Here is a 15,348-nt window from a genome sequence, read left to right as displayed (position 1 = left end):
GTCAGAGAACTCATTCATGCACTGTTCTATACATTAACAATAATAATAATAATGTAACTGTTTAGATTTGCTGTCATTTGATGGGAGAAGTGTGTTTGCAGAAGATGGTGGTGACTGAGGAAACGTAACGTTACAGTAGGCTCATGGGTGCATGAGAAGACTCACATTCAGTGGCGGACTGCATAATCGGGCACGTCGGGCAAATGCCTGGTGGCCTGGCCTGGCCTGGCCTGCAAAAAAAAATTTTTTTTTTTTTTTTTTTTTTTTTTTGCAGGCCGATGCCGATTAATAAAAAATGCCAATAATCGGCCCCAATTAATCGGCCGGCCGATTAATAATATCCCTTAACAATTCATTTCCTATTGTTCATTGACTCTATAGTATGGACGACATGCATCCGCTTCCTACCGCTATGCAAAAGTGAAGCTACAATATGTTTCCGCAAGCTGCCATCTTGCTTTTCTGATGTAATTTGCAACCGGAGTATGCGCAGTAGAGTCGGGCTGAACCCCCTCAGCTGTGCCGCCGTCTGACGGGGGTTTTATATCGTCAAATAACAAATTAAAAACAAACTTCTGATCAAAATGATCACTTGAAGCGTGATAAGAACTACCTAAAACAACAGAGACCATCTTTGGGGGAATTTCTTTTACGTGTACTTTGATTTTTTTGTTTGGCTCATGTCCCATCCGCTAACATGGAGGGGGCGGGACTTATGATCTATACTGGGACCAGCCACAAGGGGGGCGATCAAGATGTTTTGGCTTCACTTTTGAAGAGCTGTCATGATCAGTGGGCTAGTTCAAGCATTGACATAGGAAGCCGTGGAAGTGATACGAAAGCTGTAGTTCCTTGAATGGCCACTTGAGGCTGTATACCAAAGGGAGTCGTTCCCTTTTAACCCCATGGTAAAATGCCCGAATTTATAACCAGATTAAGCATGTTTACAGGCTGGTTGGAAACATGGTTTTGGCCTATATAGCTAATTTCAACTTTCATAACTGTACGTGGGTGAATTTATATATAACTTACCCGTTTAGAGTTAAATAGATTACTATGTTTTGGGGGTGATTGACAGGTCGCCTGTCCAGTGTTGCGCAGTTTGCTGATCAGTGACCATGGACCAATAGCAGGCAGAGCTGCGGTTCTGGGAAACTCCCCGTCTCGTGCGAGCTGTGCAATGACCCCAAGATGGCGACAGGCCACACTAGGCTTCAAAACGGGAGTCCATAAACCAATGGGTGACGTCACAGTATAGCTACGTCCATATTATTTACTTTCCATGACATCATGACGTCCATATTTTATACAGTCTATGCTATTTTGAGTGTGTATTTTCGGAGCCTTAGCTTCCTTAGAAACTTTATTTTGGTTTTTAAATTGATCTGAAGCATTAACAAGGTCTTACTTTCTGATGTATCTTCTTGTCTCTGTTCACTTCTGTCTCCAGCCCTACTTTCTCTTTCTGACCAGCTCTCTCTCTCTCTCTCTCTTTGTCATTCTGTCTCGTTCTTGTCTGCTTTCACTTCCTATCTCTCTCCCTTCTGCGCTCACTCGTTCATGCTGTTCTTTTTGCTTTCATTTGCTCTTTCTCACTTTATCTTCCTCCACCTGTCAGTCTTCTATCACCCTCTCTGTGAATACATCTGCCTCTTCCGCATATCGGCTACTTTCTGTCGTTTTCTCTATCTGCCTCTCATTCTCTTTCTTCTTCAGCGTCCTTCCAAACACTTCAAAGCACTTTAATCACATGACAACAATCCGGTATCGCCAAGTTTAAACTCAGTCATATGACGTTGATGGGGGAAGCATCTCTGGTAAGGGGCTGTGCACCTACTCTCTTAATCAGACTGCCTGTCTGTTTGCATCACAAAGATGGGATTCATCTCTTCCATGAAGGCAGAGAAAACAAGAATCATCACTTTGTTCCACGCTGTCTTTCATGTCTGACACGCACACACACACACACACACACACACACACACACACACACACACACACACACACACACACACACACACACACATTAGATGTGTAGAAACATACACAGACGCACGTACACACATACGGATATACGCTGCATGGTTGGGTGAAGAGAAGCTGTTTCATAAGGCTGGTCATCTCAGGTCAGACCTCCTGTCGCCATCATTTCTCCACTGTTTTTCTCCTCTCACTTGTCTATTTTTTGCGGTCTTTCTAATCATGTCTGTTCACTTGTGTTTGCCTCTCTCTCCCTTCTCCCCAGGAACCTATTTTTATTCTCTCATGTATTCTCTCTTTCTTCTTATGACTTATTATCTTTTTTTCCTCTCCTCTGTCATCTCACTTTCTGCTGTTCTATTTTCTAATCACTCCACTTTTTCCTGTCTGTTTCCATGCCTCCTTAATGGTTTTATGTTCATATACATTTGTATATCTATATTTTAATAGGGCCATTGAGCAATTGCATTGACTTCCCTATAGCACGTTAGCTGTGCTAATTGCTCATTTCCTTCCCTAGTTCCTGCACAGGTTAAGAGGCCACCTATCTCCTCACACACCTCCATAGTCTATAGCCACCTGCCTTTCCTGGGAAATAGACTGAGCAGCCGGATTCAGATGAAAGCTATACGGTCCCATAGTGCTTACATGTTTGAATGTACTTCAGTAATAGCGGGAAGATGTAGATGGTTTTAGTGTGTTCTTACTTGGCATCACCTGTTCATTCTGTGGGGTAGTGGTGAGAGAAACCACTGTGTCTCCAATAGTTCACAGGATCAATCCCCACAACAGCCAATGTCCTTCAGCAGCAAAGTGTCCTCATTGTAGAAGCGTGTCAGCTTGTCCAGTCACTCTTTTTCAAAGTCTTTCTCTTGTCCTGCTGCTTCCTTTATGTCTGTCTGCAGTCTTTTAACTTGTCTTTCTTGTCTTCTTTCTTGTGTGCCTTAGCTTCTTCAGGGATGTCACAATATAAAAGCCAGTTCCTGTGAGGGATCCTGTGGCGTTTTCAATTTTGGTTTTTCTTATCACACTTTGCCAGCGACTTGTCACCAAGCGGGAAACAGTTTTTACACAGGCACCACATTTTAGCTGAGAAATGTCTTAATAAGCATTTTTAAATCCCCAGTGCAATAAGCTTCTTAAATAGCTAGAGGACAAGGCACTCAAAACACAGGCAGTGGCAGACTCATTCTACACTTCTTCCTATTATACTTTCATGTTGTTTCCTTATTCATTTATGTTAATTGTATTATTTTTCTCCAAAACAGAATTTCAATAGACACCTGAGCTTGGACTATTTTATATGAAAACTGGCTACAGTTTGGCCTGCTTGTATATGTGCGCGGGGGCGCATGCGTGTCTGTGTGTGTGTGTGTGTGTGTGTGCTTACATGCATGTGGATTGGCGTGTACTACTACTTCTTGAAATGAATATGCTGGAGAACGCTACAGTGTGTGTTTCTGTCTTTCCTTACATTTGAACTCTCTCTCTCTCTCTCTCTCTCTCTCTCTCTCTCTGTCTCTCTCTCTCTCTCTCTCTCTGCTCAGTTAATAAAAGCTCAGGACCAGAGATTGGGGCTAGAGAAAGCACTAGATGCCCAGGAGCAGGAGAGCCACGCAAACAGAGACCAAATACACGAAGATCCCATAAATGAGGGACTGGTCCAAAAAATTGAGCAGGTGCAGTACAGCATTAGTGTGTGTGTGTGTGTGTGTGTGTGTGTGTGTGTGTGTGTGTGTGTGTGTGTGTGTGTGTGTGTGTGTGTGTGTGTGTGTGTGCGTGTGTGCGTGTGTGCGTGCGTGCGTGCGTGCGTACATGCGTGTGTGCATGTGTGTGTGCAAATATGCATCCTTTTTTATTTTACAATTTCAAAACTCTGTAGCAAGACCATAATCGTGTGTGTGTGTGTGTGTGTGTGTGTGTGTGTGTGTGTGTGTGTGTGTGTGTGCGTGTGCGTGCGTGCAGCTGGAGGCGTGTCTAGCAGAGCGTGAGGAGAAGCTATCAGAAACAAATCTCCGCCTGGATCAGGTGAAGCGGCTCTGCCAGCCACTCAGAGAGCAGAGCCAAAACAGCAAACTGGACAGGCTGCAACTGGCTAAGAAGGTATGGGGGACACACCTACATACACACACACAGACACGCACACACACACACACACACACATGCACACACGCGCACGCACGTGTGCAAACACACACACACACACACACACACACACACACACACACACATACACACAGACACATGCACAGTGCACACACTCACAAAGACACATTCACACACGCAGAATTACTTACATAATATCATTTACTTAGTCATTGAGTTCACAAAGCATTAAATGCTAAACCTCTCTCTCTCTCTCTCTCTCTCTCTGTCTCTTTCTCTCTCTCTCTCTCTCTCTCTGTCTCTTTCTCTCTCTCTCTCTCTCTCTCTCTCTCTGTCTCTTTCTCTCTCTCTCTCTCTCTCTGTCTCTTTCTACAGTACCTCTCTCTGCCTCTTTCACCTTCTCTCTCAGTCTCTCACACGCACTAGCAACAAGTCCTTTCATTACACTAGATAACCTCACCATGGGTGCCAGTGCAATGGGGCTTATACCACGGTCATGGGTGAATACTCGTTTGTGATTGGCCGGCAGGTGTGCATTAAAACCGTATAATGCACACGTAGTCTGGCTCAAGTCTAATCACATGTTGTAAATTCATCCGCTCCACAACCTGCACAGCTGTTTAATCAAACAGCACAGTAAACGTTGTTCAACTCGCTACCTCAGCTTCTATGAACTCCTAGGTGTGCGTTACACCATTTTAATGCAGGACGTGGAGGCAACCACCCTCAGCCTGCAGCGTCAGGATGTGCATGTTGTGTAACTGTACATGTAATGTGCCAGCCACAGTTTATCTGTGTTGTGTTGTGTTGTGTTGTGGTTGTGGTGGTGTTGTGTTGTGTGTCATCCCTCTCAATGAATGAACTCCATTCATTTTGCAAGGGGCCTAACTTCTGTGACCTTTACTGTATCTTGACCTTATCTATCTGTGTGTGTGTGTGTGTGTGTGTGTGTGTGTGTGTGTGTGTGTGTGTGTGTGTGTGTGTGTGTGTGTGTGTGTGTGTGTGTGTGCATGTTGTCTGCATCCAGCTGAATGACAGGCGGTCTCATCTACGAGACCTGGACACGCAGGTGAAGGCGCTCACTGCAGAGGTTTCGGTGGCCAAATCGACTTTCTTGGCTGAGGAAGAAAAGGCCGAGGAGAAAAGGCTCCAGGTCAGAGGTGTCCCAGTCACTCACACACCATGTCCCAAGGTGTCCCCTTCTGCCACTGTCTTTCCCATTAGCCCTGTCACTGACTGTCCACTGAACACAGTGGAAGAGAGCAGAAAGGACGTGTGTCCCACTGCAATTGATTGATAGCTTATTTGCGCATCATAACACAAAGTGTTGTTTGTTTAAATAAAATAAAAATAAAAATACTATGATAAAATGCAATGTTAACAAACACAGAGAGAAGTGATGCATTGGAGAATTGAGTTTGATAATAAGCGAGAGTGTATGAGTGTGATCTGCTGGCAAGCACCAGGCATCACAAGGCATATCCCGTGATAATCATCAACACAAAAAAGAGCTATATCATTTCGGGGTGTAACGCCAGAAGCTGTCAATCGAAGGGGGTAAATATAATCACAGCTCCTATTTCCTTGCCTGATTTGAAAATCTAACACTGGTTTGTATGGAGAGTGGGTCTAGGAAAACACATTTTCAATTGGTGTTCAGTTTTTTCAAGGTTCGTGTTAATGACATGAAGATGAATGCCTGCACCCCGACACGGACGCAGTCAGATGTGGAAAATGCAGAGACATAACTTAACTGAGATTCTGACATGAATATGGGCGTCCGGGTCGCAGGTTCGAGTCCCCGTGTCACTTTGTGGATGGTATGTGTCCTGGTCACATGTATACTTTACCGGGGGAACGGGGAAAACACACTGGACTTCGGGGAAAGAGTTGTCTTTGACCGGTGCCTGCCTGGCTGTAAAGAGAGGCGTTCGGGGTGGCACATGCAGCGGAATGGCCTCTGCTGTTTACCATAGTTTGTTGTCAGGGGTGGCGGAGGACAGCGTATGAGAGGGCGACCAATCAAATGAGTTTTGGGCGTGATTTCATCTAAACTCCATTGGGAAAAGTATACACGCGTCCTGATCACTGCACTAGCGCCTCCTCTGGTCGGTCTGTTTTGGGGGAGGGGAACTGGGGGGAATAGCGCGCGAGATCCTCCCACGCGCTATGTCCTGCCAGTGAAACTCCTCGCTGTCAGGTGAAAAGAAGCGTCTGGTAACTGCACATGTATTGGAAGAAGCATAATGCCAGTCTACAACTCTTGCCAGATCGGCAGAGGGGGTGGAGCAATGACCGGGACAGCAGGGGGAATTGGCCAAGTACAATTGGGGAGAAAATGGGAATAAAATCTGAAAAAACTTGATAAAAAAAGTAGAAGTGTGACATGAATAGCACCATGTGTTGTGCAGAAGGGTTTGACTGAGTGGAGCTGGAGAATGCAGAGTGAACTGAGTGATAGGAATATAAAGTGAGCGTCTCTCCCCTGTGTTCCAGCTGGAGACGTATAAGCAGCGGCTGGAGCAGGGCCTGCCACCCTGTCCCGAGATGGAAGAGGTGCGGAGGAAACATCTCCGCGACGAGAGGAGGAGGCAGAGGGACAAACAGGAGAGAGAGAGGGTATAAACATACACACACACACACACTCAGAAGGTCACTGGGCAGGACTTGATTAACGTCTTGAGGGACAATGAGACTATACAAGCTGACAAACAGGAGAATGGGACGTGTGTAAACACTGCGCGCGCGTGTGTGCACACACACACACACACACACACACACACAAACACACACACACACACAAACACACACGGCAACTGAGACAAACAGAAGAGGGAGTTCTTACCATTCTTAACACACACACAAACACTGGACTGGAATTGATTAAAGCTCTAGTGCGGAACTTTTGTCTCCCCCTTCTGGCAGTGAGAGTACATGCGCTGCATTCATGTGGTGTCGTGAAAATGAGTTCCAGACCGTTTGCTTTGCTCTTTGTTGTCACACAAAAGCTAGAAACAGCTTAAATGTGTTGTTTAAACGGTCTGAGCAATAAAATAGAACACACCGGGGAAGAATGGCTTCCCAACTCGGGAAATAAATGGGACAATCCGAGCCGCTTGTGAATGCAGCATTTGTCATAGGCTAGACTAGCCTACTCCGTCAGGGCTGTAAAACGTGGATAAATAGTTTTGCAAAATGAGTCGTTTCACTTCAGAATTTGATACATTCAGTCCGATCGTGTCGGAAAGTGTAGAAGCGCAGCACGACTCCAGGCCAGCGCAGGAATGTCGCCGCGCGACACCAGATTGAAAACTCTGGTCTACTGTGGAATACAGAGAGAGATGTGGCACTGATAGGCTTAATCAATATTGTGGGAACTCGTTTGGCAATGGCTTCAATGTAACGATTGTTCATTAACCCATTGATATCTGACGCAGCATTTGTGTGTGTATCCCTTTAAGACCGCGAACCGCGTTAACCGCGGTTCACGGTCTTAAAGGGATACGCACACAAATTAGGGATATACACGCAAATGCTGCATCAGGTATCAATGGGTTAAAAAAAAAGTTACCAATCCCAGCTTTAAGGCTCATATAGAGGTACACACATTCATTCATGCTTACACTGAGATCAGTTCTGTCTGAAACCAATCAAATTATCTGCAGCCAGTTTAGTGACTGATTCTAAGGCTGCTTTCTCACTGGGAACGATTGCTTTCATTCCGTTCCGTTCCGTTCTGCACCCGCGAACGATTGCCCCCCCCCCCTGGTCAGCTTTCACATTACAATATTTCTTCTGCGTTCGGAAACGGAACAGAGTGCACTTACGTCATCAACTATGCCTGGAGTTTATCCTTGCTCCGTGTGTTGTCTATGTGGTTCAGAACCGTTGGCTTTCACACTCGCAAGTGTTCCGTGCCCGGGCACGCCAAAGCGCTCCCCAGACCACCTTTTCAAGTGGATCCTGTCACGGTTTCCTGTTGCGCACCCGGGCGTGGAACGGAACAGAACGCAACGTTCACACTCGTCAAAATGTTACGAAACGGGGGTCAATTTGGGGACAAGTGTGCTTGGGAACGGTACCTGGGCACCAGTGTGAAAGCACCCTAACCCATGGCCAAAAAGACACCATGCTGCTTCTACACGCGAATCACAACTGGATAACATTACCCAATCTGACTGAAACATAGGAAGATGAAAAATAAACCAAGTCATAAAGATCTTGACTGGGCTGTTGTCAGGGTGATGATGAGGCTTTGACCATTGCACTCCTCGCTTTAAATGTTGCCGATCTAAGGATTGAAGCTTGTTCTACTCTTGTGCTCATTGTAAATTGCTCTGGATAAGACCATCAGCTTAAAATGTAACATGTAAATGTAAACACTCCCACACTTCAGTTCCTGTTTTGTTACTTTACTTTGTTTTGCCTTCAACACTTGTATTCCTTGTTTTGTGTCTGTTGCTCTGAACACATGCCAGGGGATAAACAGTTTATGTATGAGAAAAGCGCCATCACTTTGAAGTTTCAGTGAGATTTGGGGACAGTTCACTCACATCGCCATTGAGTGGTGAAAGAGAGGGTGCAGTGCTGAGAGCAGGAAGCCCAGGTTTATTCTGTATTTCACTAATGCTTTGGCAGATCTCGTGGTCTTGAGCTATTTTATCAGCCAAATTCTCAGTAGAGATTTTTTTTTTTTTTTTGCCTGCCAGAAGCAATGGAAGAGGACTTTACCAGCCACAGTCAAAATATACGTCCAGCGTTAGAGTAAATTGGTCCTGTTATTATATTGTCCGGCTGTGTTAAAATTGTTAGGCTAGTCTGGTTGAGGTGTTTACATGAGATCAGTTGATGTGAATTAATCACTAATAGATATCCTGGATATTAGTCTGGCTAACAACAGTTACATGAAAGAATTGTTAGTAACATTACCAATAGTCTCAATGAGGTAACTTTTTTGTTGTTGTTGTTAATGAGAAATCCTACTAACAGATTATTAACCCCCGTTCACACAGGACACCAAAGCAACGCTCAACCTAAGCTCTACCTACGCTGAACCCACAAGTTTCATTTAGGCATCCTTGTTAAAGGGCCCATATTTTGCTAATATAATGTATTATTATTTTATTGTTGGCCTCAACTAGAGTAGCTTATTGCATCATTCATAGTTCAAAAACCCCAACCCTCCCGGGACATACTCCAGGCGGGCAGCGCGAGGAAGTTTGTGTTCCGCTTAGCAAACCTCTGCCCAGAGAGCTAGCATTATACAAGCTCTGTCATTGGCTCCGACCATGTCAATCAGAGCGGCTTCCGCTCTCTCCTCCCTGTGTGTCGCTGTAAATAGTGCCCTGTCAAATAAGACTATTTTTCCAGTCATATATTTTCGTTATTCAAGTTTTGTAAAAAACTAATAAATATCGTATCGTATCGTTATCGTGAACCCAATATCGTGTATCGTATCGTATCGTGAACTGAGGGTATCGTGACACCCCTAGAAGCCAGGCATGAAGTCAATGGGAGTTGTGGGCGGGTTCAAGGCGTGGGAGTAGGCGCTGAGAGGAAAAGAGAAGGCTTCTTGTGTGAATGGTTAGGCGTACGTCCAGCTTGTGCCTGCTTCAAGCTTCAGTTCTGCTTACGTTCGGCGTCCTGTGTGAACAAGGGCTTAGGCTGCATGTAAACACACAAACTCTATCTTACTGTAGGCTGGCTGAGGTGTTTTGTATGAGGTCTGTACAGAACATTTGGAATAAGCAGATTAGATTTCATGTTACATCAGCCACTGACCAGCCAGAAGAGACCAGCGTTGACAAAGCATTCCACAGTCAATAATACTGGTTATCAATTTGTGAATAGAAGTCAGTGTGAGTCCCTTCACAATAACAACGTTCCATCAGCATTCACGTTTTGAGATATGTGTGAAAGTTTCCCGTACATTATATCCCATAGAGCACCACTAGTATAACCTTGTTAATATGCACATTTAATAATTAAAATGAATAAAGAAAAATGTTTGTCCATGAATCAAACTTCAACTAGCCTTGATATTCTAAGCTCATAGATTTGCAGCTGTTCTTTGTTGTCCTGGCTTCGTCTTGAGATAATTAAAACAAACAAACAAACAAAAAATGCAGACTTAATTAATATATTTACATGATCAGAATTCAGCAAAGTGAACCTTTTTTATCCAAGGTCATGCAATCTTACATCAAATACTGAAACTGTACCCCGTGCATTTGCGTGTGTGTGTGTATGTGTGTGTGTGTGTGTGTGTAGCTGGCTGAGGAAGAGCAAAAGAAGCTGTTACCCAGTGGAGTGTACACCACAGCTGAGGCCCGTCCCGATGCGTACATCCCCCAGACAGACTCCCTGCTGCCGCTGCCCAAGCCCTACGGAGCCTTGGCCCCCTTCAAACCCTCCAAACCAGGTGCCAACATGCGGCACTTCCGCAACCCGAAACAAAAAGAAGTCGATATGTAATAAAAATAATAAATACGGTACATGTATATTTGACATCCCGGGCTTTCCAAATGTGTTATTTGTTGGTGGTGTAATCATGGCAACCATTTTTCTGTCCTTGTACTACAAGGACTTTTTTTTCTGATTAATTGGAGATCAAAATTAACGGTGTCTAACTTTTTTAAACGAGGGCCATTTTTGCCCCTGTGAAATATATTTTGGGGGCATTTTGGATAATTTCCAGGGCAATTTTATCAAATGTTGGGAGATACCTTATTGCACCTATGTAGCATGACAGACCAATCAATGACTCTTATCAAGCATATTTTATTTCTAAAAGTTCATAAACAATCACAGTTAAAGTTAATAAACAATCACAGTTAAAGATCCGCATTTCCTCAACAAAACTATTGATTTTCTGGCATGTTATTAATGCATAGGCGGGCATACTTTATATAACAGTGGTTCTCAATCTTGGCTGTCAGGATCTAGATTATTACTGGTAATGGAACCAGGGAGTTGATTGCAGGTGATTACATTCACTTGGTGTCCCAGGTGCAAAACAGTCCCTGGTCTTTGTCTGTTTCCTGGCTGCTACAACCTCCCTATCCTGCTGAGTTCAACTGTGAAGAATCATGGCAAGCTGTCTTCCAGAGTGGGTCTGCGTCTCAGCGACCCACAGCCCTATCCAGTGACCTGCGTGCTTCACCTTGTTGCAGCCTGCTGAGCTGAACAGATGTCAGATCTTAAACCTCAATAGTCCGATCTGTAGTATCTCTATAAGTCTAAAGCTGCTATAACAGCTGCAATACAAATTTAATTTAACCTAAAAATACTAAATTGGACATACTTGCATTAGTTTTTAGACAAATAAAAGATCCTCCCCACACACACACACACACACACACACACACACACACACACTTATATAGATATGGATAATAGACATTGACATCTGCCTTGGGGTTTGTTCATTCATAATTTATGTGTTTGGATTTTCAACTAGTGCAAGGTATTCTTATTAAAAAAAGCTATGCTTTCAGCACGCCTCTCATCTCTATTCTTTCCAACTGTCTGGTTTGTGTGTGTGTGTGTGTGTGTGTGTGTGTGTGTGCGCGCGCGCGTCTGTGCATGCATCGTGGAGCGTTCCACCACATCTGGTTGTATTGTTTATTTAATTTTTTACTGGCAAGGGCTTGTTTACAGCCTCCTTGCAGTAAGGGAGGAACGAGAACATGGCACGTGTGTGTGTGTGTGTGTGTGTGTGTGTGTGTGTGTGTGTGTGTGTGTGTGTGTGATACTGTAACTACCAAACTTCACTACTTCATCCTCTCACAGCCTTGCTCGTGTCTTGTTGCCAATAAACAGTTTGGAGTTTATACCCAGCACAGTGGTTCTCAACCTCATACTGCCCCCATCAGTAAAGTGTATGCTAATTTAATTGTCTTCCTATTCCCGTGAAGGCAGCATGAAGCTACGCTACAGAAGGCTGACAGAAACACTGAAGTTAAAAAGAGAAACAAAACCCCTTTTTCCAGTGACAATCCTTCAGCAGTGAGACCATGTGGCCTAATGGGTAAGGTGTCCAACTTCCTATCAGAAGACTGAGGCTTTGAGTCCATTCGTGGTTGGGTTTCCAGTTCAATTCCAGAGGTCATGAAACTAGAGTGGCACACAAGAGCTTAGAGGGCAAAGGTAACTACATCAGCTGAAAGTCAGGTCTTTTCATTCACATCATGTAACAATTATAAGTCGATGAATGTAAAGCACAAGTAATGCGGTTGTTGCTAAGAGATGCAGTAGTGATGTCTCAGACTAATTTCAATCATGAAGACTACCTCTGCACCAGCTCAGGTTAACACCCCATACATTGCTATGCACGCCCCCCTTTCATTCATGCCTCTCCCCCGTCCATTCACAGTCACCCACGCTTTCCCTCTCTGGCAATAGCCAATCAGCTCAAGCCATTCCTTTCCCTCGCTCTTCCACTGAGCCAATCAGCTCAAGCCATTCCTTTCCCTCGCTTTTCCGCTGAGCCAATGACTAAGCGGGGAGTGTTTTGACCATGTCGTTACTCACGTTACTCATGTGTTTTCACCTCACATTACTAAGCGGGCAGTGTTTTGACCATGTCGTTACGTTACTCATGTGTTTTCACCTCACAATTGCTGTGATCTTCGCTGAAGCAGTTTCGCCCCACCTCCTCCCCTGCCACCACCAATGTCATGACTCCTGAAGAATTCCCTATGGGGGGATTCTCTATCCTATATAGATCACGAACACCCTCTCACATCTCAGGAGGAGCGTTGTCATATCATGGAGTCATATGCCAAACTTTGTTAATTTGTTTATTGTATCATTCAATTTTATTGAACCTTCAAGTTCTTACTAGTCTCTCATGATTTGAAATACAGCCGACCATTACTTTGAGCACTGATGAATGAGATGGAGGAAGTCTGGCTATAGCTCAGAGAGGTAGAGTGGCTGCTTGTCATGCAGAAGGTTGATGGTTCTGATGTTCTCACTGATGTTATTACATATTCTGTAAACAGCAAACCTAGGCTTAGGCTACCTCACCTAGCTGTTGTACTGCTTATATTATGTTAATACTGTTTATATATGTTAATACTGTCTATATCTGTTAAAATCGGAATAATTTTATATTTTATAATCTCCTTAGATCCTTTATATCTCATTTGTTTATGTATCATATTTTGTTCTTATCAATGTTACATGAGCAGTGAGCACCAACCAGACCAAGACAAATTCCTAGTATGTGAAAACATACCTTGGCAAATAGAATAATTCTGATGTTATTGTTGTCAGTAGAGTGAAGCGAAGTTACTGGCAGTGGAGCGGGAATTGAACCAGGGCACGTTCTCAGACAATCCATCACACCAGCAGGTTCCCTTCACAATCACTGCTCTTCTCTGAGCGCGTTTAAGTCTTGCCTCTGGCTGTCAGACCTCAAAACTCACTGACTGACTCAGGCTCGAACCCACAACCTCTAACTTTCAGGTACACTATGTACCTGAATGTATGTAAACAACACGCGCCACTGGGTTTTTCCGGTTCAGAAGACTTCATCTGCGCTTTTCACTCTTTACTTGTCAAATGTGTTTTCAAAAGTGACCCTGTATCCAGGATTGAACCCACGACCTCATCAGCTTCATGTGGCTGTCAAACTCTAAACACCACTGGGTCAGAGGGTCAGACAGCTTCCAAACATGTTTTCTCAGTGTTTGAATCTTTACTCAGGAAGTCAGCTTGTCCTCTCACAACTCATATTTCAACAGAGATGGGAAAAGTACTGACATTCTGTACTTGAGTAGAAGTACAGTTACTTGTGTAAAAAACTACTCCGGTAAAAGTAGAAGTACTGATTCAATTATTTTACTCAAGTAAAAGTAAAAAAGTACAGGCTCTGAAATGTACCCAACGAGTAAAAGTAAAAGTATTTTTACCGTATCTTTCTGAATGACTGAACCTCACATCATAGAATATAATTTGAGGATAAAAGATCCCCTACAAATGTTTTACACATCTTAAAACTCTACTTTAAATAGTGTGCTATGGTTTTTCAACACAAAAAAAACCCATTAAAATCATATCTACCGTAGTCCTCCCTCATTAATATTTCCATGATATATGAATGTGCAAATAGTTAGACAAGTTTAACTGCTGGATACAAGGTGTCCCTTACAAAGTGCAGAATCACAATACTCGAGACTGATATGATACTGATACCTAATGGATAAGGAACTGAATGTCCACAGGTTGATCACATTCACAAATTCAAGGTTTATTATTAAGACAGAACTGTCTCTGGTGTTAGAACACCACCATATTCCATATTAGCTGAATGTTGACAGTGCACAAACTGAATGTAGGGAGCGGTTATTTAAAAAAAGAACCCTTGGAAAAGCCAGATGATTGGCAACTCTGGAAGCAGCAAGATTAAAATCCTCCTCTCCTGGGAGAAGACTCGAGGTGGGAGGAGTGAAGAGGAGCAGGGCGCTTTTCCTGTTAAACTTTCCTCAGCTTTCAGCGCCCAGAGCGCTGCGCTAAAAAAAACACCACCAGCTTTTAAACGCGATGAAATGCTTCTTGAAAGAGATGCGCGCTAAGCGCGTACTTATAGAGAATGAATTGCAAAAAGAGGAGCGCTAATAAATGCTGGCTGTCTGCACGGCTCCTAATGTCTGCGTGTGTCTCCCCTCAGAGAAAATCCGTGTTTCTCTTCTTTGTCCACGCCCCGGAGGAGTGCCAAGTCATACTATTGGCGGAGCTGGAATGAGCTTTTATCAGCAGCGCTGGGAAACTCGTCTATTACTTCTGCTCCGTTCTCCCGTTTCTACTCGTTTTTGAATTACATCCTCGTGCATTTAAACAAAAGTAACGAACCTGTTTTGAAAATGTACACAAGTAAAAGTACAGATACTTGTGTTAAAATGTAACGAGTAAAAGTAAAAAGTCGTCAGAAAATTAAATACTCAAGTAAAGTACAGATACTCGAAAAATCTACTTAAGTACAGTAACGAAGTATTTGTACTTCGTTACTTCCCATCTCTGTATTTCAATGCTCAATTTAGATATAGTTCATTGTTCTGTTTAGGATTTTAATAAAAATGTGTCACCACTAACTGAATTTCCGGTGTGCCATCCACACACAAGCACACAAAGACACACACACACACCATTAATGAAAAGCTTGCTACCTTCTTTTCAATATCGATTTATTTTATGATATTCCAGAAATAGTTCGATAAAGCTTATTAACGATACACTCATCTTGTCTCGTGTATAAAC

At 43.6% G+C, this 15,348-nt stretch overlaps 1 protein-coding gene across 1 annotated transcript in view; it reads left to right on the top strand.

The window, feature by feature from the left end:
• The window catches only part of ccdc146 (coiled-coil domain containing 146), a gene marked incomplete at both ends in the record, with an annotated part of 101,013 nt that extends 89,747 nt beyond the window's left edge, over positions 1 to 11,266 (top strand). The window contains 6 exons of the mRNA XM_083661960.1: positions 3,528 to 3,659; positions 3,946 to 4,083; positions 5,114 to 5,239; positions 6,583 to 6,705; positions 10,357 to 10,556; positions 11,095 to 11,266. Of these exons, the coding sequence (XP_083518086.1) occupies positions 3,528 to 3,659; positions 3,946 to 4,083; positions 5,114 to 5,239; positions 6,583 to 6,705; positions 10,357 to 10,556; positions 11,095 to 11,266 (891 nt within the window). The remainder of the gene's footprint in view (positions 1 to 3,527; positions 3,660 to 3,945; positions 4,084 to 5,113; positions 5,240 to 6,582; positions 6,706 to 10,356; positions 10,557 to 11,094) is intronic.
• Between the last annotated feature and the right edge of the window lie 4,082 nt (positions 11,267 to 15,348).

Source organism: Poromitra crassiceps (genome assembly GCF_964638095.1).
Source record: "Poromitra crassiceps genome assembly, chromosome: 2".
Classification (NCBI taxonomy): Eukaryota; Metazoa; Chordata; class Actinopteri; order Beryciformes; family Melamphaidae; genus Poromitra; species Poromitra crassiceps.
Note: the sequence above shows the minus strand (reverse complement) of the source record. Positions and strands in the feature narration are given on the sequence as shown.